This window comes from Hyaena hyaena, unplaced genomic scaffold (genome assembly GCF_003009895.1).
Source record: "Hyaena hyaena isolate Hyena2069 unplaced genomic scaffold, ASM300989v1 scaffold_462, whole genome shotgun sequence".
In the NCBI taxonomy this organism is placed as follows: Eukaryota; Metazoa; Chordata; class Mammalia; order Carnivora; family Hyaenidae; genus Hyaena; species Hyaena hyaena.
In genome coordinates, this window is record NW_024081092.1 from 430,280 (window position 1) to 458,216 (window position 27,937).

Genomic DNA, 27,937 nt, shown 5'->3' on the forward strand with positions numbered 1-27,937 from the left:
AAAGACACCATCATCAGGGTTATTGTGAGACTTTGGAAATAAAGCACTTAGCCCTGCCCATGGTGCAAGGTACTCAAGCTTGGTATTCACAGGTTTGAGAAGTTAGTATTGGAAAGGGGGAACTAATTTCTGTAAAAATCAGGAAAGGACAAGATATTGTATGGTAATAAAAGGATGTTTTAGGAAGTAGGACAGTTGAAAGAGTTTATATCCTACAGATAAAAATAATAGTGTATATAAAGTTCTTATCCATAGGTTAGATGTGTTATCAGAATTCATAATTTTTGTAGATTTTAAAAGGTATGTATATTTCATATATTACATATGACTTCTAGCAGGACATGCGGTAAGACTCTTAAACAAATGGATACTTCTGTAGGAAACACTTCTGTATAAACTTTTATACAGAAGTATTAGCCTCCCATCATTACCTCCCATAAATTCCGGGTAGATAGTGCCACTGAATGAATTATGAAAACACTTACTTTTTACAACTTTTGAATTTTGGGATTATGGATAAGATATTGGGTTATGAAAAAAAAAGGAGACTCTTCATCATCTTATTGTGAGCCAAAGATTATTCTCTCATTTCACCTATGTGGGTGTTTTCTATATTTCCTGGACAAGGGGACATGGATACTTTTGTTCCAATACTACGGCTCATTCCCCTTCCCAGCTACCCTTGCCAGTTCACTCCAGATTTATTTCTTCTGAGAATTAAGGGAGAAATGAAATACAGCTCTTTCAGTAGGAGTTTCCTTGTTGCACATGGAAAATTCAGGTCACATTGAGAAATATTTCTTTTCCTTATTCCTGAAATTTATTAAGATGTGAAGTGTATAATAATATCTGGAGAGAAAAAGACATTACAGTCATTAGTCTCCATTTCTTCCTTTGTGGTTAGAAGCCATGTCCTCTTAAATATTTTAATTCAAAAGGTATTTAGGCAATATTTGCAGTTAGATGTGATATCCCAACAGTTTTAGACTATGCATATTTTATCCTTTTTGTCTAAATACATATAGGGTTTTTAGAGAAAAAATATTGTCTTATTAACTTGTTGACATTCCTCTTTTCTTTAACTAGTGAGGATCTGTATGGATTTTTAGTTCATTCCTTCCTATTTTCTATTGACTTGGGGGATTTGCTATGAGAATGAAACTTATAATTAAATCATAGTTTGGTCATACATAACTGTTATTCAGAATTAATTCTAGTATTTTTTTTCTCTTTTTTTTAGTGTCCTACTAAAACCAAAGCAACATTTGGGGTCCACCTCAAAATAGTAGGAGACTGGACAGGTATGTAGAATATAGAGTTTTAACATATATGCTTTGAAAATAATAGGTCATAGTTTGCATGTGCTTAAGTAATAGAACTACCAGCATATTTAGATGTGTATATGTTCTCAAGCTGTTGTTTTGTTTTCTTTCTTTGCTTATACAGCTTTGATATTCACATTTTCTTTTTGTAGGATGCATTTTTGCAATTCAAATACCTTGAATATCAATAATTGTTAATAATGTATTGTTTGCTCTGTTTGCAAATCACTGGTTTCTGCCTACTTGTCAGATGCACTGGCAATAGCAAGAACAATGAAATGCATGTTTTAGAAAACAGGATTTTAAAATTGGTGGTTGGTTTTACTCTCAAACTAATCAACACCTGGGATTGAGATCACATAAGTGTTTCAGTTCTTACATGATCTTTTTGTGTCATTACCTATATGTTCATAGCAATTCCACAACATCTTTGGAATAATGGTCATTTTTAATAGCAAGTCTATTGGTGATATGTTGTCTGTTCAGTAAAAACTTTTTTTTTATCTGAGAGATGCATTGTATTAAGAGTTCTGAGTAAATAAAAAGAAACAACTATTCATTCTTGTATTCCCTTGGTCCAACAGAGTAACTGACAAGTAAGTGCTCAGTAAATATTAGCTTATTGGCTACTTGTTTAATTTGGTTGCTCAAAGGAAAGGATGCAGGGTATAAACATAAAGGCAAGTCTAAATAAAAATATTTTCATATTGAATGCTAAACTAGGAGTTGGTTTGTGAAAACTACAGGGAATCAGGAAAAGGTAGATTCAGTATAGTCTAGGGTTTGAAGAGATTTACAGAGAAGATAGTATTTGAGCCAAACCTTGAAAATCACGCAAATAAAGTAGGTCATTTAAGTAAAATCCACAGCATTGTCAAAAAATCAGAGAAGGTAATGAATAAACCATATTTGAGAAAGGTGTGTCAGTCAGCCTAGCAGAAGCAAAGATTTTGTTCTGGGGAATACTATGGAATAGGCGTTTAGAGTCAGCTTGGTGAAGATTTTGAATGCCTTCACAAGAAATTAAAATAACTTAGAGATGCTAGAGAACTTTTGAAAGATTTAGAGAATCATAACAAAAATAGTATTAATAATGAATAAGAATAGAACCAAGGAAATACTGAGACTGGAAAGCAGAGGAGAAGAGTCAGTGAAGGGGGGAAATGGATACAGGGCTCGAAAGAGTGGATTTATAAGCACAGGTTTGGGAAGTTAGCATTGGAAAGGGGGTACTAATTTCAAAAAAATCAAGAAAGAGCAAGATACGGTGTAATAAGAAAAGGATATTTTAGGAAGAAAGGCAGTTGAATGAGCTTATACAGTTAAAAGATAATAGTGTATATAAATTCTTTGTCTATAGAAAAAGTAGCCAGCTTGGAATTGGAGAATTAATGAATATGGAGAAAATATACAACATAATATTTAATGAGCAAACAATGAAATTAATCAAAAGACTTGGAGCAGTAATGCCCTATGGAACTGTGAAAAATCAGGCTTAAATATAGTTTAATACGGTCTAGCCCCATCCATGTATTATGCTAAGTGAAATAATTCAGTCAGAGAAGGACAAATACCATATGATTTCACTCATATGTGGAATTTAAGAAACAAAACAGATGACCATATGGGAAGGGGGAAAAAAGAGAAACAGAGAGAGAGAGGGAGAAACCATAAGAGACTCTTAAAGATGGAGAACAAATTGAGGTTTGATGGAGGAAGGTGGGTGGAGGATGGGTGATGGGTACTAAGGAAGGTACTTGTGACGAACAGTGGGTGGTGTATGTAAGTGATGAATCACTAAATTCTACTCCTGAAACCAATATTGCACTGTATGTTAACTACAACTTAAATAAAAAATTGATATAGTTTATTTGATTGCCTTCAAAAAGAGACCTTGTTAGAAAAACACTGCCGTAAAAAAAAGAAAAGAAAAACACTGGTGTAGTATGAAAATAGTAATTCTCATGATAAGCCCAGAACTAGTTGATATAATCACAGTTGTTTTGCACTGTTTGACAAATAAAGAGCAAAGTTCTTTTCTGGTAAGAATCCCAAAAAGTAAGAATTAACTTCAGTAATGAATGGCAATTTATAAAATTCTATATCTGAAGTGCAACAAGCACAGTGTAGATATAATTTAATTCATTGTGGTAAGGAAAAACTTCATGATGGATTATTACAAGCTATTGTTAGTGAGTTTCTTTATAAAGTTATTTTCCATTGTCAGTAGCTCATTAGAAAAAATGATTATCTCATCATTTATTTCAATCTTTTTTTTAAGGAACACTTAATAGTTTTAATTTTATCCTCCTGTTTTATGTACTGTGCCATTGAGGGAGAAAAAAGATCATTCTATTCAGAGGTCAGTTCTAGTCATATGCTTTTCAATTAATAGTCCTTCTTGGTTGTTGATTTTAAATATTTGTTGACTTGGAAAAAAATGTCAAGCATTCATGCATAGAACCTCTAAATAATTCTGCCACTATCTGGCACTTTAGTTCAGAAAAGATTTAGCTGCCTTAAAATAATGGAATTATAATTATGGAAGGAAACTGGGAACATTACTTCTAAGATCAAGCATCATTGGATTTGTCTAAAAGAATTGACTAAAAGTTTTAAGAGCAGAAGGGGAGAAATACCAAAGGGGTGCGTAACAAGTAGAATATCAGAGGTATGCTTTTCTAAACCAACAGATATTTTAGACTTACTTTTTCTTCTCTGAAATATGTTCTGCCCTGGGGAGGCCTAAAGAACAGATTTAAGACTGCCCTGTGGATGATCTTTCTAAGACTAATCAATGATAACCCAGCAGCAGAGTGACCAAGAAGCAATTGAAACACCTAAATAGCACAGGACAAGTCAAGCTTTATATATTCTAATTAATTAATTAATTAATTTACAGTTTAGAGAGAGAAAGAGAGCATGCATATGAGTAGGGGAGGGCTAGAGGGGGAGAGATTCTTAAGCAGTCTCCACACTTAGCATGGAATCTGATGACCCTGGGATCATGACCTGAGTCGAAATCAGGAATCAGATGCTCAACCAGCTGAGCCACCCAGGCCCTCCACTAGTTTTTTTATTTTAACCAGGTCTTTGTTGTGCATCTTAGTGTAGGATAGACTCATTAAGTTTGGAAGACTCTTCAAACCTTTTTAACACAATTGAGGTTTTTTCTTGAAATGGTGGTAGAGGGGGTAGAGTGAATTACTTGAGTGATTTATCTTTGACTTAATATTTTGTTGCTTTTCTAGAATCAGTCATGCTTTCTAATTTCAAATGCATGGTTACAAATTGCCTGTTGGTTTGATTACCATTCTGACTATCCGAAATTGTTCTGTTACTTTCTGCATTAGATGTCATTACTATTGAATAATGTCTGAGATAATGTTATACTATTGGTTATTTTAGTGGTTTAGATAGCAGCTTACTCTAGAGAGGCTTAAGTTTTACTCTTGCTATAATCAGAAGATATAGTTGACTTTGAGAATTAAAAGTAGGAAAATAAGGCCATGTGACATCGTGAATTTGCCTTGATTAAACAATACATTGATAGTCACAGAACATATAACCTTAGAACTTTAGTTAAAGACTAGGCCAAAGAAAGAAGTGATAATTCTGTATTTATTTCTATGTTACTGAATTAGCCAGGCTTGTTTTATACTTCATCTAGCTGATTGTTTATGAAGAGATTAAAACAGAATATGTGTAATGCATTAAAAGTATTTTTTTTTAATTTGGGGAGTTCTTTATAAGTTAGATTATGACTGGACATTTATAATAATGTTACTATTTTATAATGAGAACAGATTTTTGAACACCTGTGGCATTCACCTTACACCATATGTATCTGTGAATGCCATTTGATTGCTGTAAGAAACGCAAAAAATTAAAAGTACTCCAATTGAATACAACTCTATTTTTGAGGACATGTCCCAAAAAATAGATTCCAAAAAAAAATTGAGTAAACTGACTTTTTTGAACAGCACAGGTCATACTTGCACATATGAAATATTATGGATCTTACATAATACATGTTCACACAGTGTACACTTTAGTTCAAGCCCATAATTATGAATTATCAATTGGTGTAACTACAAAGGAGTGACTAGAAATATCTTTTTTGTTGTTGCTATGACTAGCAAACTACAATGGTTAGTCATTTGTGGAAGATAGCATTTAGACTATTTGTTATTTTGGCTAATAATGAAATATAAACACCTACTGTATACTAGACAATGGCCTGTGTCCAGAGATACAGCAATGACCAAAACAGACAAGGTATCTGCTCTTACAAGGACTGTATTCTAGTCAGTAGACATCTCCAATAAACAAAAACCCAAATCAATGTATAATAATATGTTAGTGATAAATGCTATGAAGAAAAATAAAGGTAAGAGAGTAATAATGGTGAAGGGTGGGAGTGCTGTTTTAGATGGGGTGCTTAGTTACATGCAAGGAGATGAGGGTAAGTCAGGTGGATTTCAGGAAGAAGTGTATTTAGACTATGGAAAGAGAAAGTGCAAAATCCCTATGTTTGGATATTCAAGGAACAGCAAGAAGGCCAGTGGGACTGGAATAGAGACAGTGAAGGGAGTAGTAGAAAATAGATCAGAGAGGTGAGCAGGGAATTGGACACTGTAGATTACAGGAAGACTTACATTTTAAAAATGGATTTATTTAAATTAAAGTTAGTTAGCATACAGTGTAGTTTTGGTTTCAGGAGTAGAACCCAGTGATTGATCACTTATATATAAAACACCTGGGGCATTTTAATGTGATTGAGAAAAAAGGCATGGTTTTGAAATCTAAATCTGAATGATCTTCCATTTTGTTTTAATACATACTACCTAGTGGTTGTCAGGCTAAGGTTATTTATTTATTTATTTAAAATAATTGAGTTTAGGGAGAAGGGGAAAATGGTGGGACTTCAGAGCATTGCAGAAAACAGGAAAAACTTTTTGTTGGGTTGGGGAATGTATCATCATTTTAGATATGCTTCAGTAGTGATTTTATCTTGTGCCATGTGGCCCTGGTTTATGAGTTCTGGTAGCCTGAGGTCCCGTTAGCCCTCATAGATGGTAGTAGCTTCTTTCTACTTTCTAGATTTCTCCATTGTCTTTGATTTAGCTTCAGTTCTTCCTTCACGTGTCATTAGTTCCCTGTATTAAATTCCTTTCACTTGAATCATCAAGAGTCATTCTTGGTTTTGGGATTTGGAGGTCAGCGAAGCCTCTTTCAACAGAATTCTGAATCTGGAGAAGTAATAATGGGGAAGATAAGAGGATATGTAAAACCCTGAGGCAGTCTAATGTTTGTCTTTGAGGACCAGTTAAAAGTGAAGTGTTGCTGGAACTGATAAGTGGGAATGTTGTAGGAAATAAAAGCAGAGAATATCCATGGACTGGATATGGTAGGCACTTATAAACTTCAGTTTTATTATAAATGTTGTAGAAAATCATTGGAGGATTTTGATTAGTGTCTGACTCACATTTTAAAATGGTAACTGTGGCTGCTGTATAGAGAATATGATGAGGTAGGCTGCTGTATAGAGAATATGATGAGGTAGGCAAGAGTGGGATTAGAAGGTGAGTTAAGAGAGAAGCTCTTGCTGCTGTCTAGACAAGAGAAAGTGCTTAGTATGCATGGGGTGATGATGACTGGGTCATGAAGAGTGGATGGATCCTGAGGGTATCTCACAGCTGTTGTTGAGGGACTGGAGGTGGGGTGTAACAAGAGTTCAGAATCAAAGACAATTTAAGATATTTAGTGTCAATGTGTAAGTGGATAGTGCTTCTGTGTATTGAAATAAAGCACATTGAGGCATATTGGGGGGCACAAGAGTAGACATTCAATTCAGTTTTGTACATTTTAAATTTGAAATGCCTTTTAGACTTTCAAAAAATAAGATTGAATAGGCCATTGCATATTTGAGTCTAGAGGTCAGGGTAGAGATCCAAACTTGGGAATTATTATTATATTCATGGATCTAAAGATGTAAAGTTGGATAGGATCAGCTAGGATAGTAATTCTCATCTATGAGATGAGAAGATTTATATACATTTTAATGTACATTTATATATATTTTACATTGTATATATCATGTATCAGCATTGTATGTATTTGCACTATTTGCCATTACATTAATATATCTTTTATAGCAATTTATACACATTTTATAACATTTTATATGCCTGCTTTACATTCTTAACATGCAATTACAGATATTATGTACACAAATTACTTATAAAAACCAATATAATGTCCTAACCTTAGCATAAAGGAGCTATTAAGATAGTTTATAGTAAATGATTTATATTTCATATTTAAATTTTCAAGCATAACTATATTAGAAGTCATAATGAAATAGGTAACTTAACCCACATACAAAATGATCAGGAATAAGACAGTTCTAAATATAGGATCCCAATACAATTAAAATACCATAAACACTGTTTGCTTTATGGTGTGATTTTATAAAATAGTGAACTTCTTTTGATTAAATTCTAGACACAGTGGTTTACAATATTACTTCAGTATACAGGGTGGTTACAGTCTTGGGATTTTTAGCACATGTTTAAGTCATTCAAAACCTTTGCATTCTTTATCACTATAAATGAGTTTTTCATTTATGTGAATGTCTAGCAAGTCATATGAAAAGTATGCAGGAAGTGAGACAATTCCTGATGTCTAGTGTCTCTGACCTCTACCCTCTAAACTTTAGTACCTGCTGATCATCATAGTGAGATCCAAATTACCTCCCCAAGTTCTCAAAACTACTCCTACAAGGTAGCACTGTCCTGTCAAGAGTAACTACTTGAAGAACTGTGTATCGAGGGGAGCTTGGGTGGCTCAGTCGGTCAACCGTCCAACCCTTGATTTCAGCTCAGGTCCTGACAGCATGGTTTGTGAGATCAAACCCTGTGTTCTGCTCTGTACTGACAGCATGGAGGCTCTTGGGATTCTCTCTCCCTCTCTCACTGCCCCTCCCCTGCTTTCACTCTCTCTCTCTCAAAACAAATAACTTAAGGAAATGTGTATAAATAGAGAACTGTAACAGAGCACTAAGACCAACATGTAGAGTCCAGCAAAGGTGAAAAGAAGGAGTGACCTCTGAAGAAAGAGGAGAACTAGGAGAGTTTGAATCCTGGACAGAATAGGGCAATGTTTCAAAAAAAAAAAAAAATAGCATTGATCAATTGAAACAAGTGCTACTGAGAAGTAGAGTAGAATGAGGGCTGAATTAATGATATGGAGAGCTGTGTTTTTAATGGAGTATTGGGAACAGAAACCTGTGTGAGTTAGGCTCAAGAGATAGTAAGAGAAGTAGAGATGGCCCATACAGACAAATCCAGAGACATGTTGGGTTCCTATGAGTTCATTGGATCTTCCAGCTTTATGTTCAGTGAGGTCATGTTTGACAGCTTTAAAACCATCCACAGTGTATTTATTCCACAGAAATTGACAGATATCATTAAAAAAGGATTTAAGAAATGTTTTTAAAGATTTGCCTGTTGGGGCGCCTGGGTGGCTCAGTTGGTTAAGCATCCGACTTCGGCTCAGGTCATGATCTCACGGTTCGTGGGTTCGAGCCCTGTGTTGGGCTCTGTGCTGACAGCCAGCTCAGAGCTTGGAGCTTGTTTCAGATTCTGTGTCTCCCTCTCTCTCTGACCCTCCCCTGCTCACACTGTGTCTCTGTCTCTCAGAAATAAATAAAATATTAAAAAAAAAAAAAAAGATTTGCCTGTTAAGTATTTGCCAAAACACTACTGGGCAAATTCTAAGGAGTTTTGATATAAATGAAATAAATAAATGTCAGTAGCTGAAGGAAGGAGGATATACGGACAAGGCAGATGTGAGAGCACATATAACATAAATACGTACATATACATATATATGTCACATATATACACACATACATATGTATTTAATGTGAATAATTGTAATATGTTCACATACATCTGGGAACAATATGAGTAATGAGAATGAAGTAGAGGGAAAAGTTGACATTGCTGCAGAGACAAAGGGCATAATCACAGGAGCAAGGTCCACAAATGCCTTTTAATGCATTCCACAAAAATTGGATTTCAATGTGCAAGTGAAAGAATTGACCATTGATAAGGCATCTAGGCAGTTCATGCTTCATTAACAGATGGGAAGACAGAGAAGATGGTTTCAGAGCATGGCTACCAATGGATTGGTGGGCTTGGATTGGGAAATATGGGATTTTTCTTCTGGTTTCTTCTGTTGCCTTGGTGAAAAAATAGAAGGTTATCACTGAGACTGAGGATGGGGGAAGGTATGTTGAATTGTGAGGAGAAAGAAGAAGGTATAAAGTATCATTTGAAATAGTAAATTGATGAGTGAAGCATGGTAGCCCTTCTGAGATGTGCCAAGAGGCCTACAAAATATGTTGTCCAAAATTTAAGTGAGACAACTTAGAAAAATTGTGAGTTTTTTCCCCAACATAGCTGGTTCTTCAGATTAGCTAGTGAGCAGGTAGGGAGATGGTGGTGTTAGATTTTAGCAGCACTGGTCCACTTCTTTTCTTTTATTTATTTAAAAATTTTTAATGTTTATTTATTTTTTAAGAGACAGAGACAGAGCATGAGTGGGGGAGGAGCAAAGAGAGAGGGAGACACAGCATCCGAAGCAGGCTCCAGGCTCTGAGCTGTCACACAGAGCCCGCCAAGGGGCTTGAACTCACGAACTGTGAGATCATGACCTGAGCCGAAGTCAGAGATTTAACCAAGTAGGCCACCCAGGCACCCCAAGTGTTGGTCCACTTCTGACTGAATTCCCTACAACTGTCACCTCCAACCCACTGTCTGCAGTATAGTCATAGAAACTTCAAAGCCTGAGTCAAATCAAATCACTTCTCTTGCTTCAGTCACTTTAATAGCTTCCCGTTGCTCCTAGGATAAAGATAAAAAAACTCATGGTGGCCTAGAAGGGCCTCTCTGCTCTGGCCCTGCGTGGTCTCTCATCTTGATTCAATTTGTGTCTTTTTCTTTGCACTATAGCAACACTAGCCTTTTGGTTCCTTTTGTTGTGCTTGTTGCCTCTAACCCCATGTCTGTCCTGACCCATATGTTTACAGCAATCTTCAGCACCCTCCTCACCCAACCCACACGTGTACCTGGGTTTAGATCACAGTTCAGGAATCTTCTGCCAAGAGCCTTCTGGGACATGCCAATTTGAGCTCTTTGTAAAAGGCTGCTATATTTCTTTCTTTTTATTTGTTTGTTTGTTTATTTATTTATTTTAATAGTTTATTGTCAAGTTGGTTTCCATATAACACCCAGTGCTCATCCCCACAAGTGCCCTCCTCCATGCCCGTCACTCCCCTTCCTCTCTTCCCTCCCCCCCAAGACCTCAGTTTGTTCTCTGCATTCAAGAGTCTCTCATGGTTTGCCTCCCTCCATCTCCCCAATTATTTTTCTCCTTCTTCTCCCTCTTGGTCCTCCGTTAAGTTCCTCCTAATCCACCTATGTGTGCAAACATATGGTATCTGTCCTTCTCTGCCTGACTTATTTCCTCAGCATAACACCCTCAAGGTCCATCCATGTTGCTACACATGGCCAGATTTCATTCTTCCTCATTGCCATGGAGTATTCCATTGTATAGATAAACCACATCTTCTTCATCCATTCGTCAGTTGATGGACACTTAGGCTCTTTCCATGTTTTGGCTATTGTTGAGAGTGCTGCTATGAACATTGGGATACATATACCCCTATGCATCCACACTCCTGTATCCCTTGGGTAAATTGAGGCTGCTATATTTCTTTCCTTAAGAGCACTTATTTCTGTTGGTAACTATATATTCAAAGTGTTATCATTGGTGTAGCGAGTTTCCTCCAATAGACTAAACCTGATAGGATAAGGGGCTGTATCATTTTGTGTTCACCATTATATTCAAAGGCCTTTTAAAATGGTTGTTCCTGGCACATGTAATTATTTGCTAAGAAGAGGAATGAAGAGAGGGAGGAAGGAGAAAGGCAAGCAGGCAGACAGGTGTATCCCCTGCTTTATAGACACCCCCAAGCTAATGGGGGTAGGAGTCAAATACCTAACAAAATGTAATGCTGTGCTTCTCAGAAGTGGAGGGCACAGATGCTTCTGGGAGGCTTTCTGGGCCAAGCACTGTCGGGGTAAATGGGATTTGTCTAGGGTGGGAGATTATACCAGGGTAAGAAATAGATTAAATAATGGCTCAGAGGTGTGAACAGTCATGGAATATGAGGAAAATGTCATGGGTCTGCGAAGCCAGGCTGGGAGGGTAACCAGAGGCCATGCCATGGAGGAGCTTGTAGGAACTGCTGCAAAGTTTGGTCTTTTTTTCCCCTGAAAGATGTTGGTGAAAAATTGAAGGGCTTTAAATAGGAACTAAAATAAAATTTACACTTTATATGTATCACCTTGCCAGTATTACACAGATTGGAAAGGAGAAAGACTAGGTTAGAAGCAAAGACACCAAAATTAAAGATTCATCGTATTGTCCAGGAAGCTGAGGAGACAAAAAGTTCTATGGAGGGAATGATCTATGGTGTCCAATTTAATAGGGCCAAACAATAACTATGAGAGAAAAACAACTATTGGATTACTGCTAACTTTATAAAAATTATCTCATTGGGAAAATGCAGGGGAGAGGTTTGGGGATGGTATAGATTGCTGTGAATTACTGAGTATATTAGAGACCAGTAAATTGAGAAAGTTGGTGTACAAAAAGAAGCACAGAGCAAATAAGCTATTTCTAAATTCTTCCTATTCTAAATTCTACCAGAACTCTGAGAGTGACTGAATTTATAATGTGGTTTGTGATTCGTAGTGGAAAATGAGTACCAAATACATATGCAATTACTTGTGTATTTATCTAGGTGAGTCTGGGTCAGGATGAGAATTAACATATTATGTCTTAGTGTAGATATTATGTATATAAGGGAACACTGTAATTCTGGTCTGATGTGAGTCAATGTGGAAACCATTGAGAACAATTAATTAGTTAATTTGATGGCATTTGACATAACTCATTTGCTATTGTAACATAATAAATCATTCAATACATATGAGCTGGGGTTAAATCTCATATTTCATAGCTTCAGAAATCAAGGAAATTTTTCTGTCAGGGAAACGAGTAATTTATATTATAATTTAAATGCCCATCTGCTCTCAGGAGAGAGGATAAATTGTTTTCCCCTTGGTTTCTCAGTTTATGAACATGAAATCTGAGCTGTCATTCTTTAGTAGATGACAGCTCACTTATAATGGCACAGAATATGTAGAGACCACTCTGTAAATGATTGTAGTTAACCACTCATTAAGTTTTATTCTTCTGCAGTCATTTTACAACCTCAAAGACAGGGTAAAATGCAAAATTTTTGTTTCCTAGCCAATAAAAACTGTGACTTTTAGCTCCTGAATATAAGCAATTCTATAATTTCTGGACCTCGAAAGAGAGTTATTATAGCAAAATGGTTTGTTTGCATGAATTGTTATGTTTTTAGTATGAATTGTTTTGTCCCTAAGAGAAGTTTGGACTTTCTGTTATCTATTATTTTCTGCTTGATTTTACACTATAAAATGAAAGAAAAAAGAATAGTGAGTAATTTTCTTAGTAATATGATTTCTTAAGAATGTTAAAAATGTGATAGTAATGTACTGAGTAGCCAAAAACATGAATGTCATTTTGCCAAGTTAGTCTAGTGTTAATGGACTAGCTAATTTACAAGAAGCCAAAAAGTCAAGAGGTTTGTGCCATTATCATTATCATGAGGAACATTTTCAAGTATTCATTTGTTTGATGCACTTGCAAAGCACTTTATAAAGGATTCTAAATGGATATAGTTCCTGTTCTCTAAGCATATTATAAGTTTTAAAGCAAAATTGTAATTTTGGATTGGATGGATTGGAATGATGCAGATAGGGTCCTTAAATGTCATCCAGATGAACATACCAAAGACTTTAAATATGTTAATATCAAAGGAAGGTGTTTATCTTCTGTGGATTCAAAGGCAATTGAGTAAGGGAATATGAGGAATAGTATCTAGTGAAAATGGTTCTGCTCTTACAATTTTTCAAGTCTAACAAAGGAGGAGGGTGGAGTGTCATAAACAAATGTAAATAGAATGGTAAAACTAACTTCTTGCATGAAATAAGATTTTTAGAAAATTTGGAGGTTACAAATAATGGACATGAAATGCTAGAGAACCCCCCCCCCCGCCCCAAATGTACCAAACTAAGTAGTAGAATAGATACTAAAGTAGAGTTAAAACTGTCTGCCATAGTGTGATGAAGAGCTTAAAAATAGGAGGTGGTCTTATTTTTTCTTGACATCATATTGAGAAACTAGTAAAATGTCTTAGGGTGCAGCTATCAACATAATTAGGGAAGAAGGGAAAGAAAAAAAGATCTATATAAAAAACTTTGCATATCCCAATGTTTTCAATGATAATACCTAGTAGAAAACTATGCCTCTAATTGGAACAAATAAAATGTATTTTAAGACTTAGCCTGTCCTTCAAGAAATCATCAAGTGATTTGTCATCCTGTATCCCCCAACTCCTTTTCATTTATGACATAGTTCTCTGACTTTCTACTTTCACCATAATAGTGAAAATTTTTTGTTGATGGTAGAATGGTGAACTGTTCAATGGTGGTTTGAATATTGTGTTTTACCTCATTGAGATAGCATACTTAATCAGGCAGACTTTCAAGGCTGGCAGTTAAGCATAGAGGAAAAGACAACCAGAGCCATGATCCAAACCAATAGCAATGGGGATTTCTTTTCTTTTCTTTTCTCTTTCCTTTCCTCTCCTCTCCTCTCCTCTCCTCTCCTCTCCTCTCCTCTCCTCTCCTCTCCTCTCCTCTCCTCTCCTCTCCTCCCCTCCCCTCCCCTCCCCTCCCCTCCCCTCTCTTCTCCTCTCCTCTCCTTTTTCTTTTCTCTGTATTTACATGAATAAAATTTCTTATTCTTGCTTTTTCTACAGAGCAGGAACAAAAAGTAACATTTTCCAAATTATCCTTCAAAAAGGGTTAATTTTTTAATGTTTATTTATTTATTTTGAGAGAGAGAGCATGAGCAGGGGAGAAGCAGAGAGAGAGAGAGAGAGAGAGAGAATCCCAAGCAGGTTCTACTCTGTCAGCACAGAGCCCAACATGGGGCTCAAACTTATAAATGTGAGATCATGACCTGAGCCAAAATCGAGAGGTGGACACATAACCTACTGAGCCACCCAGACAACCCTCAAAAAAAGTTTTTAGTTGTATTGATTACATATTATATTTGTTTGCTTATTTATTTAGCTGGAGAAGTTAGCCTTTGTAAGCAATCCTCTAACAAAAAAATTCCCTAAACCTATCAAAGACATTCATTTTGTGTTTATTATTTTTACCATACTAAAAAGAATGCACAGAGGGAAAAGACCCTAATATAACTTCAGTGACAATTGAGAACCAAGCAATATCAAAAAAATTAAGGATTTTTTTTAAAGGATTGAATAGTTCAGAGGGATATGCAACGTTTCTAGGTATAAAGTCTGAATAATTAAAACTGTTAATTTTCCCCAAGATAAAGTACAGGCTTAATATAATTTCAACTAAAATAAAAATTCAGGGGCACCTGGGTGGCTCAATTGGTTGTGCATCTGACTCTTCATTTCGGCACACATCAACTTTCCATGTTTCAGCTCCAGGTCTCACTCCATGTCAGATTCTCACTCCTCTCTTTCTTTCTCCCTTGTACTCTTTCTTTCTAAAATAAAAATGAATAAATAAATAAATAAAATTCAAGGTCAAAAACAGTATAAATGTTTATTTGAAAAAACAGAAGAAAATAATTAAAAATAAATAACAAAAGATCTAGAAAATTTTGAATAACAAGGCAACACTGGCTCTATTAAAACATGTTATAAAGTGAAATAAACATTACAAACAAGCTAAGAATTTATAAGGCTAAAAAATATACTTAGGAACATGAAGCTCTTAAGTGGATCAGTTGAGATTTGAACTCAGGCTCATTGTATGCTAAAGCTTGTGCTGATTTACCATGCTTCCTCCTATAATGTTGAAATAGTTTAATCACTATGGTACTAGAACAAAAATGACAAGAAATCTTTTAACAAAGAAAAAAGATATCCTAGAAACAAGCCCTTTACTAGGTGAAAATATGTATCATAGGATAAAGGAAGGTCCATAAATCAGTATGAAGTATCAGTTTGTAAATAGTTAAAATAATTGTTACTTAACTGTTTAAAAATTTAAATCTTTAGATGACCAAAAATTAATCCAAATATGTTAAATATTTTAACATAAAAAAGTTTTTCTGTAAAGGAATCAGAAGAAAATAGAAATTAATAGCCAGCAAGCCTTCAGATATAAAAGGACATTCTATTCTGGAAGAATACACAGAGAAAGCTAAGTAGACAAAAAAAAAAAAAAGAAAGCTAAGTAGGTTTCACTATGTAAAAATATAAAAATTCTATCAAAACAGAAAATACAATTGAACAGAAATTATATCAATATATAATATACACAGAACATCAATATATAAATATATACAATATATATCAACTTATATTGATCAATATATATCAGTATATAAAGAGTCCCTTCGGAGTACCTGGGTGGTTCAGTTGGTTAGGCACCTGACTTCGGCTCAGGTCATGATCTGCAGTTTGTGATTTGGAGTTCGAACTCCACATCCAGCTCTGTACTGACAGCTCAGAGCCTGGAGCCTGCTTAGAATTCTGTGTCTCCCTTTCTCTCTATCCCTCCCCCACCCTCTCTCTCTCAGAAATAAACATTAAAAAAAAAGAAGAAGAAGAAGAAGAAGATCCCCAGGGTACCTGGGTGGCTCAGTCTGATTTCAGCCCAAGTCATGATCTCATGGTTTGTGAGTTCAAGCCCCACATTGAGCTCTATGCTGACAGCTCAGAGCCTGGAGCCTGCTTCAGATTCTGTGTCTCCCACTCTCTCCACCCCTCCTCTGCTTGCTCTCTCTCTTTCTCTCTCAAAAATAAAAAAACATTAAAAAAATTAAAAAAAGAAATAGCCCATTCAATAAGAAGCTCAAAAAAGAAATGGATAAATTATGTGAACAGAGAAAATCGTAATAGTATTCAAATAAACATTTATATTATAGAATAACTATAATACTGTATTTTACCTATCAGTTAACAAAGTTTTTTATTGATAGTTATTGCTGACATTGGGAAGGTATATGCAAAAAGAAAACCAGAAGTTTGTCCAATGAAACAACCCAACACAGGAAGCAGATTCATATATTTGCTTGTTGCTGTTCCCTAATCCATTTTATAAGCTTGTTCTTTGGCCGGGAGCTCCTGTATTTAAGAAAAGAGAAGATTCTCACTGTGTGGTTGGTTTTCATAAGCTTGAAAAGACCATATATTGCATGCCATTAATTTTGTTAGCCAAGGGTTTTAGTTTAGAACTTCATAAAAACATAAAAGAAAACCTCCAGTGTCTTTGGATCTTGGATAAAATTGCCTGTTCCTTATAGAATATGTACCCAGTGGGTATTCAGAGTTTGTGCAGAAAGCAGGAACTGAATTAGTATCAAGCTGAGTCTTGATCACTTTGAGGTGTTTCTTTTGTTGAATGCCAACATTGTTAAAAAAGTGCATTTGCTGTGATAAATGGAAATATAACATTTTCCTTAAAAAGTGGATTGTGGAAAGCTTAGTAGCAATAATGTGTTTGTCCAAAAATGCCTCTCTTATTTGCTTTCACTTCCCCTAAACCTCTGTTCTTTTATTTTTTTCCCCTGTCAGTTTTTGTTGTAGTTTAGCCTCTGTGGCAATGGAAGGGAATTAACGTTTTTTAAGAAGGCTAGTTATAGACATTGATTCACTGATGTATTAAGGGGCCAAGAAGTCTGTTTGCAGTTCTTTCAAAAGCTGCTTTTTATTTTTTTTAACAGTATGTTTAGCAAGTAGGACCCAGAATAATGAGTTTTAAAGAAACAGACTTTTATCACTATGTTTCCTCTGGAAATAAAAGGATCCAGTAAATAAATTACCTTTGTAAAATAGTGCACTGACTACCTTCAGACCTTATGATGTTGAAAGTACCAGGTGTCCACGTATATAGATTGTATATGACACTGCTGCCTTTTTCCTTCATTTTGTAACTCTTAAGCAAGAAGAAAGCAAGAAGGGGAGGAGGAGAGAAAAGGGAATACACCAACATTTTCTCTCCCAAGAATGAGGGAAAGAAGGAAAAGTAAGGCAGTGGAAAGAACACTGGACTGAATTTTGGGGAGTTTGCTTTGTTTCTTTAATCTCTTTGCCTCTTGCTACCCATGTGACCTTGGGTTGGTCAGTCCACCTGTCTGGTTTTTAGCTTCCTCATCTACAACATGCTGCATTGAGGGAGCTTTTTCCTTTCTCAGATCATTGCTTATATAAAGTCATATAATTTTTTTCACAGAAATAAGCTCTAGAATATAGATAATTTAATTCCACATAAAGTAGGAATAATAAAAAAGATTAATGGTATAGTTGAGAAAAGCTCAAGGGAGTATTGTGGAAGGATATATGCCAAGTATAGGATTTTTATGTATCTCTTTTTTCTGCCATTTTTTAAGGTTCTTATTCACTTACTCGCTATAGTTGTAAATACACTGTACTCTGTATTCTTATCTTCTGATTTGCTAATGTGACCTTGTTTTAATTTTTTTCCCTTATACAAGACAAGCATGGCTTTTTTTTTTTTTTAATGTTTAAGAGAGGGTGGGAAGGGAGAGAGAGAGAAAGAGAAAGAGAACTTCAAGCAGGCTCCTCTCTGCAAGCACAGAGCCCAATGCAGGTCTCGAACTCATGAACTGTGAGATCAAAACCTGACCCAAAAGCAAGAGTAAGACGCTTAACTGACTGAGCCAGCCGCGTGCCCCAAGATTTTGGTTTTTTTATATTCCTTTGATATTGGCCTTAATATTTGTAGAGAAGGTAGTCAAAATAACCAGAGCTGATTGCTTTCTTCTTCTAGAATTGCAATCCATTTCCATTTTAATTCTATCAACACATTTTTCTATGTGTCTAATATCAAAATACTCTTGCTCTGCAACTAGATTTCCTGATTTACCTAAAATAGTATTAATTTGAATGCCTTTGATGTTGCTTTGAAAGCAATATTTTAAATAGCAACTATTTTTATTCAGTACGGTTACCATGGTAATAAAGAACATTCACTTGATTTAAACTTTTCAGAAAAGGAAAACTTAGACTCTATATATTTCTAGTTGGTTTGAATGCACCACTCTAAGTGTGCCCTTTTGTTCCCAGTTTTTGAAGTAATTTGTTTTTCTATCATTACTGTGCATATTTCTTTTAATTTTTTGAGAAAAATAAAACATGAAATTTTTACAAACCATTAATTTCTTTAAATCCCTAGGAGAACAGCTCTTCTTTCCCTTTTTAAGTAATTTTGTGATTACATTTTAAATCCTTTTTCAAGTAGCTCTAATGGAATTACAATTGTTTTGTTGTCCTGGCATCTCCTTGTGATAAACAGGGCTGCCCTTGAGAATAAGAATCTTTTGTATTCATCCTGTGTGACAAATAATAGGTACTTAATAAAAGTTTGTTGAGTGGGTGAATAAATGAATAACGTATTATTTAATTGATAAAAGTTCCTCTGGCTCAAAGTATTAGTCTCACTTCCAATTTTAAGTTCTATTCCATGAGAAGTTATTGATATAAAAGTAGGCCACAAAAATACCAACAAAATTATCTACTTCATCTAGCACCATGGATCAGGAAGACTTCTTTGGTCTTTGTTTCACTTTTAAATAAAACCTTCCTGATTCTTTTGCTTTATATTACTAATAGATCCAGGCAATGTTGGTTACTCTTTTTTTCTGGATTCCTGGAGTATACATTTAGCACTTATTTATTTGCAGGATACATATCTTAAGATTATTGAGGACCTAACTTGGTACCTGATCAGTAAATGTTTCCTGAAAAAGTTATTTTTAAACGTGCATATTTTGTTTATTTATTTAAATGATACTTCCTAAATGTTATGGAAAAACAATTTGTACCTTCTCTTTTAAGCAGCCTCTGTGTGTGTGTGTGTGTATGTGTGCCCGCGCATGCACGCTCGCGCATGCATGTTGTGTTTCTTCATTGGTTTTGTGACTTCCTTAGAAGGTAGAGGAGTGGACTGTGTTACAAAAACTAAAATGTAGAAATGTGAATGACAAGTACTCTTGAATACATGTTCATGTGTGTGTATAATCATGGTATACACATCTATCTTTTCAAAAATTACTACTCTTAAGTATGTACTATGGAGGATAGAAACGGTATAGATAAAATAAAAGTTGATGCCTTTTTCCTTTCATCTCGTATCTTTATACATATTCATCCTTGCTGTATATGCCTCCAGACTTCTTAGACATATTGTAGATGAAGTTATCCAAAACCTTGGAGAGATTGCAGTGTTGAGTATATTATTACATATGATGGCTTATCAACTCCGTAAGTCCCATAAAGGATTTTTTCACTGTGGCTTTGGGAAATTCATTGGTGATAGGCAGTCTAGAACTCTGAAAAACTTCCATGTGACTGTTTGTTAGGCAAAGAGTGATACGCGCGAGAGGCCAGTATTGAAGTGGGAGATGATATGGTCCCGGAGAGGCAGGGGCTAGGAGACCACACTTAACTCATAAACTCAAGATGGCTCTAACGGTGTCCTGATTTGTAAGATCTTTGGTGTTGACTGACCATGGCATCCTTAGAACTCAGACTTAGAACTTAGACTTTAGATGGGCAACCTACTAAAGTCTTACTTGATTTATTCAAATGGAAAGAAAACTCAGGGAGCCTGGGTGGCTCAGTCAGTTAAGCGTCTGACTTTGGCTCAGGTCATAATCTCACAGTCCGTGGGTTCAAGCCCTGCATTGGGCTCTGTGCTGACAGCTCTGTGCTGACAGCCTGTTTCAGATTCTGTCTCTCCCTCTCTCTCTGCCCCTTTCCACTTACTCTCTGTTTCTGTCTCTCGAAATAAAATAAAGACATAAAAACAATTTTTAAAAATTTAAAAGAAAACTCTAGGTTTGGCAAAGGCATAATCTGAATCATCTTGCTACAGAGTACAGCCTTTCTTTCACTTTCCAGACTTGAGTCAGTTGATAGATTCTGAACCTCTTTAATAAAGAGATGATCCGGTCCCTTTGAGAAAAAAACAAACAAACATTTTATTTGTCAAAATTAAACTGTGCAATGATCCTCTTATGATTTGGCAGGGTAAGTGCCTGGGTAAATGCTTTTAGGGAACTAAACGTTGACTCTAAGGTGACACTGTATCCTGAGGAACCAAAACATTACCGTAGCAGACCACTAACAGTCAGGGCTGATGGAGACTTCATGGAGTTTTGGGTTCAGTGTGTGTCACCATAGGCCCAGTGGATCCCTGACTCCACCCCAATTCCAGAATGCATGATAGCAATGAACACACTGAGCCTGTGTCAGACACCCTTATCTATATAATCTCCTTTCCTCCCTCTTTTATATTATATTTTTCTTACTCATGATGTTTTGTACTTCTAGGTAGAAAGGAACATTTCCCATGTTTTATTGTTAGTCTTAAGTTTACTTCATCATCCATGCCATTGTTTTCTTCTTGAAGTCCAATAGTTAGACCCCATTCTTTTGTGTTTATATAAATATTGTTAAAGATACTTGTTTGAAGACCTCACTAACCAGAACATGGTTTTTACCAGCTTACTTTCTTACCTGCAATTCCCTTTCTGAAGAGAAGAATGTCTTTTGGAACTATCACTGAATTTTTATGATATACTCAAAGGAAGTGGGTTAAAATGACTAAATAGAGAAGTGAGAAAGAGGAATTTTCATTGAAATGACTGGTTTTCATTAAAAAAGAGAAAGAACGAAAAATTGAATACAGAGAGGAAAAATAGGAAAGAAAAAGGGAATTGAAACAAATACCTATCTTTCTTAATGAGCATATGAGTTACTAGAGACCCTTGGGATATAAAAGCTGCCTTGTAGTAGAGGATGTTGAGTCACACAATCCATGGAAGGAGTATAAAGGAGAGTGTAAGATGTTTGTGGACACTTAGACATACTCTTTCCTCACTCTTCCCCACCTTACCATGTATTAATTGTTTGTTTTTGAGTAATAATATGAAATTAGTATTGCTTTATTAGTATCTTTTGATGAATGGTCCATCTGTAATGACATTTATGCACAGAGACCAGGCCACCTGGATGGATCCCAATTACTGTCAAGCTGTTTCTTTCCCCATAACATTGATCACTTACTAGACCTTCTACATATTCATGTGTTAAATTATCATTGTTGTGCATAGTTTTCATAAAATAATGAGTAACTTGTAAAGTTAGGTACTGATTCACCACCAACATATTTGATTGTTTTCATGTGTTTTCATGTGTTCAGTGAAATCATTATGACCTCCTGGGTGGATGGCCAATATTGACAAACATTTTGCTCAAGTTACATGTTCAATTTTGCTGAAAATGTACGACAAATTTAGTGTTTACTTTTTTATTAATCATAATGTTTTTTAGCTTGGTACTGTTGAAATGATTTCTTATACTTCATAATAAAGTATAAAGTATAAAGACTTAGAGATTTCAGGATGCTCTGTACAATTTAGGGTGGAGTATTTAACTCTAATTCATGTATAATTCTCATATCAACCTAAATTATAGCTTTCCACATTTCCCACCAACACCCTCACCTGAAGGCTTGCGGTTGTGTGTACCTCACGGAGTGCAGCACAAGTTCTGGTGACCTGGCTAGTAAACCACATGGCCTGCAGGGTACTCATTTATTTCTTCCACTAGTGGCCCAACTGAATGGTGTTACTTGTCCCAAGAAAGGTGTGTCTGAGAGCACTTCATTTTAACAATGGGCATCTGTACTTGTAATGAAGGTGTTAATTAGGTTACTTCCAGAAAGCTGGAAAGAGGCTGATTTATTCTGACCTAACTTCACGCACATGCATCTCACCCAGTCATAGCCGAGAGCATAGCAGAAGCTCTAAGCACAAAGTGTAGGTCTAGTAAGGCCATCTGTGGCAGGCTGGGCTCATCAGAGACTGAGTCTGAGAAGTAATTTATCAATGTAAAATGTTTATTAGAGATCAGTGCCCCTGAAGGGAAAAGCAAGGATGTGAGATTGGGTTGAGGGCGAAGTTGAGCCACCAAGTGGACTCTACAAAGCCTTAGCTAAACTGGTGGGAAGCCCCAGAGCAAATACTGGATGACATACTTCACTGAAGCAGAATGTGGGGGAGAGGGGGGCTTCTCTGTAGCAAACACAGCATCCCTGGCATACTTTATTAGTAACATTTAATTTCAAAGTAAGGTTCTGAGATGAATATTAAATTAAGCAGAATGCTGGGGCGCCTGGGTGGCTTAGTCGGTTAAGCGTCCGACTTTCACTTAGGTCATGATCTTGCGGTTCGTGGGTTCGAGCCCCGCGTCGGGCTCTGTGCTGACTGCCAGCTCAGAGCCTGGAGCCTATTTCGGAGTCTGTGTCTCCCTCTCTCTCTGACCCTCCCCTGCTCACGCTGTCTCTCTCTCTCTCTCTCTCTCTCTCCTAGAAATAAATAAAAACATTAAAAAAAAAATTTAAAAATTAAGCAGAATGCTAGCAAATATTAAATTAAGCAGAATGCTAGCAAGGATAGCCAGAACCATCCCAGGTAAGGTACTGCTACTCTCCTTCTCAGTGGCTTTGGCAAGATTCCATTCCTGTCCTTAAGCATACGTTCTTTAAGGGATCCAAAGTTGAAAACTGGTTTAGAAATCATTGAACTCATCTCACTCATTTGTCAGTTGCAAGAAGGAATTAAGAATAGAGGCAGAAATAGGTAGAGGACTCAGACTTTCTGACAACCAATCTGGTATCTTTTCTAATATAACTTGTTCCTTCTAAGTACTGCAAACTGTAAAGAAAAATTTGTTCTTTGGTCTACCCTGTATAACACATACGCTCTTATAATACTGCCTGTGTGATGAGATCATCTTCAGTTTTCCTTGTAAAATAATAGTGATATTATGGTGTAACCATTTATGGATTTTGTTTGAATACCAAGAGCATGGGGATGATGTTTATCTTATAGTTTCCAATACTACATTACATTATAATAGTTATTTTTAAAACTAAGTTTAAGTCTTTAATGAGTCTGTTTAATATCCCTTAAGGATTTTATTTTAATTCTTTCTGAAGAAAAAATGAAAGCTGGCAAATCAAGTGTAATATGAGCATTAAAAGAAAGAGAAGAGGGATAGTTTACTAAGTTGAGTGTCTGACTCTTGATTTTGGCCAAGGTCGTGATCTCAGGGTTTGTGAGATCAAGCCAGGAGTTGGCTCCACACTAAATGTGGAGCCTGCTTAATATTCTCTCTCTCTTTCTCTCAAAAGAAAAAGAAAAAGGAGAAAATTTGTATCTATTAATAAAAATATCAGTAACTTCTTACCAGGATTTTTAGAGCAACATTATCACTCTTTAGAGATGTTTTATTTAATTTTCTTTCCTTGCCCATGATAACGTAATACTTGAAGTAGTTAAAATACTCATTTCCATAGTGGAGATTGTGGAGAGCCAAAGGTAAGCACTCTGGATTACCTGGAAAAGAACCATGATTTGGAATTGGTAAAACTTTGACAGTGTTCCTCCAGCAAACAGCTATTTCTTAGGGTCTTATTGAAGATACCAATTAGGTGGCTAATGTCACATCTTTAGATGCAAAGGACTTTTATGTTACAAAAGAATGGTATCCTGTTTTCATTTTCTGCCTTTCTTCTTTCCTTCCTTTTTTTTTTTTTTTATTGTGGTAGGGAGATTTTATTTTCTTCTCATCTCAGGAATGTATTTGCATATTGGTCTTTTGTCATTATGGAAATTCTTATTGTATTTGTTACATTCTGTGTTTGGGGAGGATTATGAAGTCGGATGTAGTTCACAAAGGGGAAAATAAAGAATTGAATCACAATCAATGTCCAAAAGTTTGAGTTAGAATTGGAAAGGTTATTTTATTTTTCTCATCTTTGATTTTAAATAATTAAGTGTATTGTCTCACAATTGATTGTCCAGAGAGCTCAAATTAGGGTAATCGTGTGTAGTATGCCCTCCAGATCTGATAGCCTCTGGATCATTTTGCTGATTGAATGTGAGAAGGGAAGAGTGAGTGAAAGTCTACAAAAGCTTATGTTAATTAAGTATATCTGTGACTGGTAGAAAATCATGTCCAGACATCATTTCATCATTAGTCAGCTCATCAAAATACCACTTTTTAGAAAATCCTCTGGTCCTTTTCAGTGGCTTTAATGAAATTATTCTAAGAGCTTCATAGCAGGACTGAGATCCAGTGTTTGCATAACTGCCATTTTCTTAAGAAATAGACTTTGGGCCTCCTGAGAAAGTAGCTCATCTGGTGGGACATTTGCTGCAAGAGAAAAAATTATTTTAAAAATTTTGCTTCTTAACAAAGGAAGCATCCTTCTATTTTGGTCTTTTTCCCAACATCAGATCAATAATGGGATGGTAATTAATCAGTTGATAGGCAGAAATCTAGGACACTAAAGAAGAACTAATGTAAGAATTATAAACAATTTTTCATGTGCTTGGATTTTTCTAAGGATGATTTTTATTTTTATTCTCATAAAGAAAAAATAAACAATCATGATACCTTTCATGGGATAAAGTTGGTTGTTCATATTTAGGAATTTATGAATATAATGATAAACATTGTAAAAGGATGTAGTTTTAAGCTGCTATTTTCTGTTGGTTTATATGTGAACTCTTTTTTTTTTTGACATGCATGATAGCTACTTGAAGGATCTTCATGTTTGCTTGGTATTGTTTGCATTTACGATATTCAGAGTAAAGGATACTTCAAATGTAGGAATATACATTATAGATTTCATAGTTGAGGTGGCTTTGTAAGTAATCTCTTACATGCTTCTTTTGCTCTGTGTATGTGTGTGTGTGTGTGTGTGTGTGTGTGTGTGTGTTTTAAATCCTATTAATATAATGTTATCTCTAGATATTGTCTTACAGATTTACAATCAATTTTTTGTGTGATTATATAAACAGGGAAAAACCTCCAGCTTTATTATGTTATGGTTATTTGCATTAGGAATTCTGATTTTTCTTTGAATTTAAATCAGTTTGAGAATCATTCAGTAAAACTTTTATTTATATGTTTAGCACCCAAGGATATATCATATTCAGTGTAGCTGTTTGATTGAACAGTTCTTTACTTGAGGCATAAGGTTCATGTTGTCTCTTGGGTTTTGGCTTTATTTTTCAAGATTTGTTTTGGAAAGGGATAAATGGAGGGGGAAAAGGGAAAAGGAGAAACGCTACAAATTCATTTAATGAAATGCTACATGAATTAGAAAGTATGCTGAAAGGCAATGGGTCATATCAGAAGAATTTACTAGTCATTTCATTGAAATAAACATTAATTCTGTTCATTAAAAACAGTTGATCAGTCAATAATAGAATTCGATTTTTGAAAATATGAACTCAAAGAGCAAGTGTACTTGAAGGAGAAAAATAAATTGTGCTTTCCTGGATCTGTGGACTCTAGAGTACAGCCACCTCTTTTAGGCTTTTCTTAGTCCCTCCTCCAAGTACACTGTGTGAATGTCAGAGTGGTGAAAACAAGCAGGAGAGTGGAGGTCAGTTAAATATCTGGTTCAGTGTGACTCAGTAAATTTGAAGACAAATCCACATCCTGCCTCTCAGCATACTTTGTAACCACTGTATTCACAAATGTTTAACATCTGGCTCTTCAGTAACTGGCAAGTGGGGATTGTGACCAACAGCAGATTTTCAGTATTTTGTGGAAATTGCACACCTTCAGCTAGAGATGGATTTACTTCAGATTGGAGTTTCAACTTTGCGCTCTATTGCAGCCTGATGGGGTGACCCTCTCAGGCTGGAGGTTGGTGCCCTTGCTTTTCATGGTTAATAGATGACCAGTTTGACTTTTCTAAGAGGTCAACTGGGGCAGTTTTTCTTATGCAGTACAAATGGAAATATCATTTCAACTAATATTTACTGAACATTTTAATATGTATCAGATACTGTTCTATATCCTGGTGGCACTATACGTATCTCCTAGAGGGAGAAGGAGAGGTGTTTAGACAGTTAAATGTTACATTAGAAATGTAGGATGGAACATTCTGTGAGTGTAAGCAGAGTATACTAGGAGTACACACAGTAAGGCCATCTATTCCAGATTTTGTAGGAGGAGAGAAAAAAAGAGGAGGCATCAAGGAAGCCTTCCCATAGGGATGACTAGAGGTAATGAGTATCTAGTTCTGAAAATAAGGGATTATATTATAGTGACAGACTACTGTATGCAATGCAGGTAACTATGCCGTGCAACTATTTCTAAAGTAGAACTGAGATTATTCCTTCTTCCACATTCCTTTTTCCTTTTTTTTTTTTTTACCTCCATTTCCTTCTCTCTCCCCTTCTCTCCTTTCTTACCTTCTTCTCTCCCTCCCTCCTTCTCTTTCTCCTCTCCTCTCTCCTTCCTTCATTATGAACTTCATAAGCACAGAATTTTATTAATCCAATTTTTGGTTCATGGGCCAGTGTCACCATTGGATAATGCCTGGCCTGCATTCATTCATTTATTCACTTAAGATGCAATAGTTAATAGATATGAAATGTTAGCAATTATGACCTACCTTTTGCTTTTCTATTTCATCTTCTTACCACTTCTAAAAGATAACCATTATCCTGGATTATGTATATTAGTCTTTTCTTTATTGGGCTGCTTCGTTTCATATATAACACATGTAAACAATACATTGTTTGGTTGTTTTTTAACTCAATACATGATATTCTTCTGGATATTTTCCACTCACTGTTTTATTCTGTTTTTATTTGTAACTGAATTCATTCCATTTCACTTCAGTTAATACTCCATTTTGTGTATATGCTGCAAATTGTCCATTTTCCTGTTGATGGACAACTGAGTGGTTTTTCTTTGTTGTGATGAACAGTACTGCTATGAATATTCTTTTACTTGCTGCCTAAGATATTATGTAAAAGCTTCTACATGAGTATATACCTCGGAATGGCAGTATTGGCTCTTAGGGTGTACAGAGGCTAACTTTAGAAGATAATCCCAAATTAATTGTTTTCCAAAGCTATTGCACCAATTGCATTCTCACCAGAAATATATGAGTTTATGTTGATCCACATCCTCTAACACTTCATCTTGGGAGATTAATTTCTGTCGATCGAATGCCACATGATGTGAATGCCATCTATGAGTATGTGGTCTTGATTCTCACTTCCCAGGTTACTAATGAGATTGCCAATCTGTTATGTATATTTATTGGTCATAAATATCTCTTCTATTCTTTTAATTATAAGATTTTGCTAGTCTATACTAATGAATATTTTTTATATTTGTATTTGCAGTTGTTATATTTTAATCATAAAAAGATAGAGTCATTAAAGTAAAATAGACATATTTTGGTTCTACATAAAATGGTGGGTACATTTCTAATAAAAGATGTGCAATCAAAATAGTTGACAAATTAAAAGAATAGGTAATAATTTCATTTTGACATTAT

The 27,937-nt window shown here is 35.5% G+C and overlaps 1 protein-coding gene across 5 annotated transcripts in view; it reads left to right on the forward strand.

The window, feature by feature from the left end:
• NOX4 (NADPH oxidase 4) overlaps positions 1–27,937 on the forward strand; it is a 305,572-nt gene that overhangs the window by 224,905 nt on the left and 52,730 nt on the right. For all 5 annotated transcript variants that reach the window (XM_039253696.1, XM_039253693.1, XM_039253694.1 and 2 more), the window contains one exon: positions 1,241–1,301. In XM_039253696.1, the coding sequence (XP_039109627.1) occupies positions 1,241–1,301 (61 nt within the window). The remainder of the gene's footprint in view (positions 1–1,240; positions 1,302–27,937) is intronic.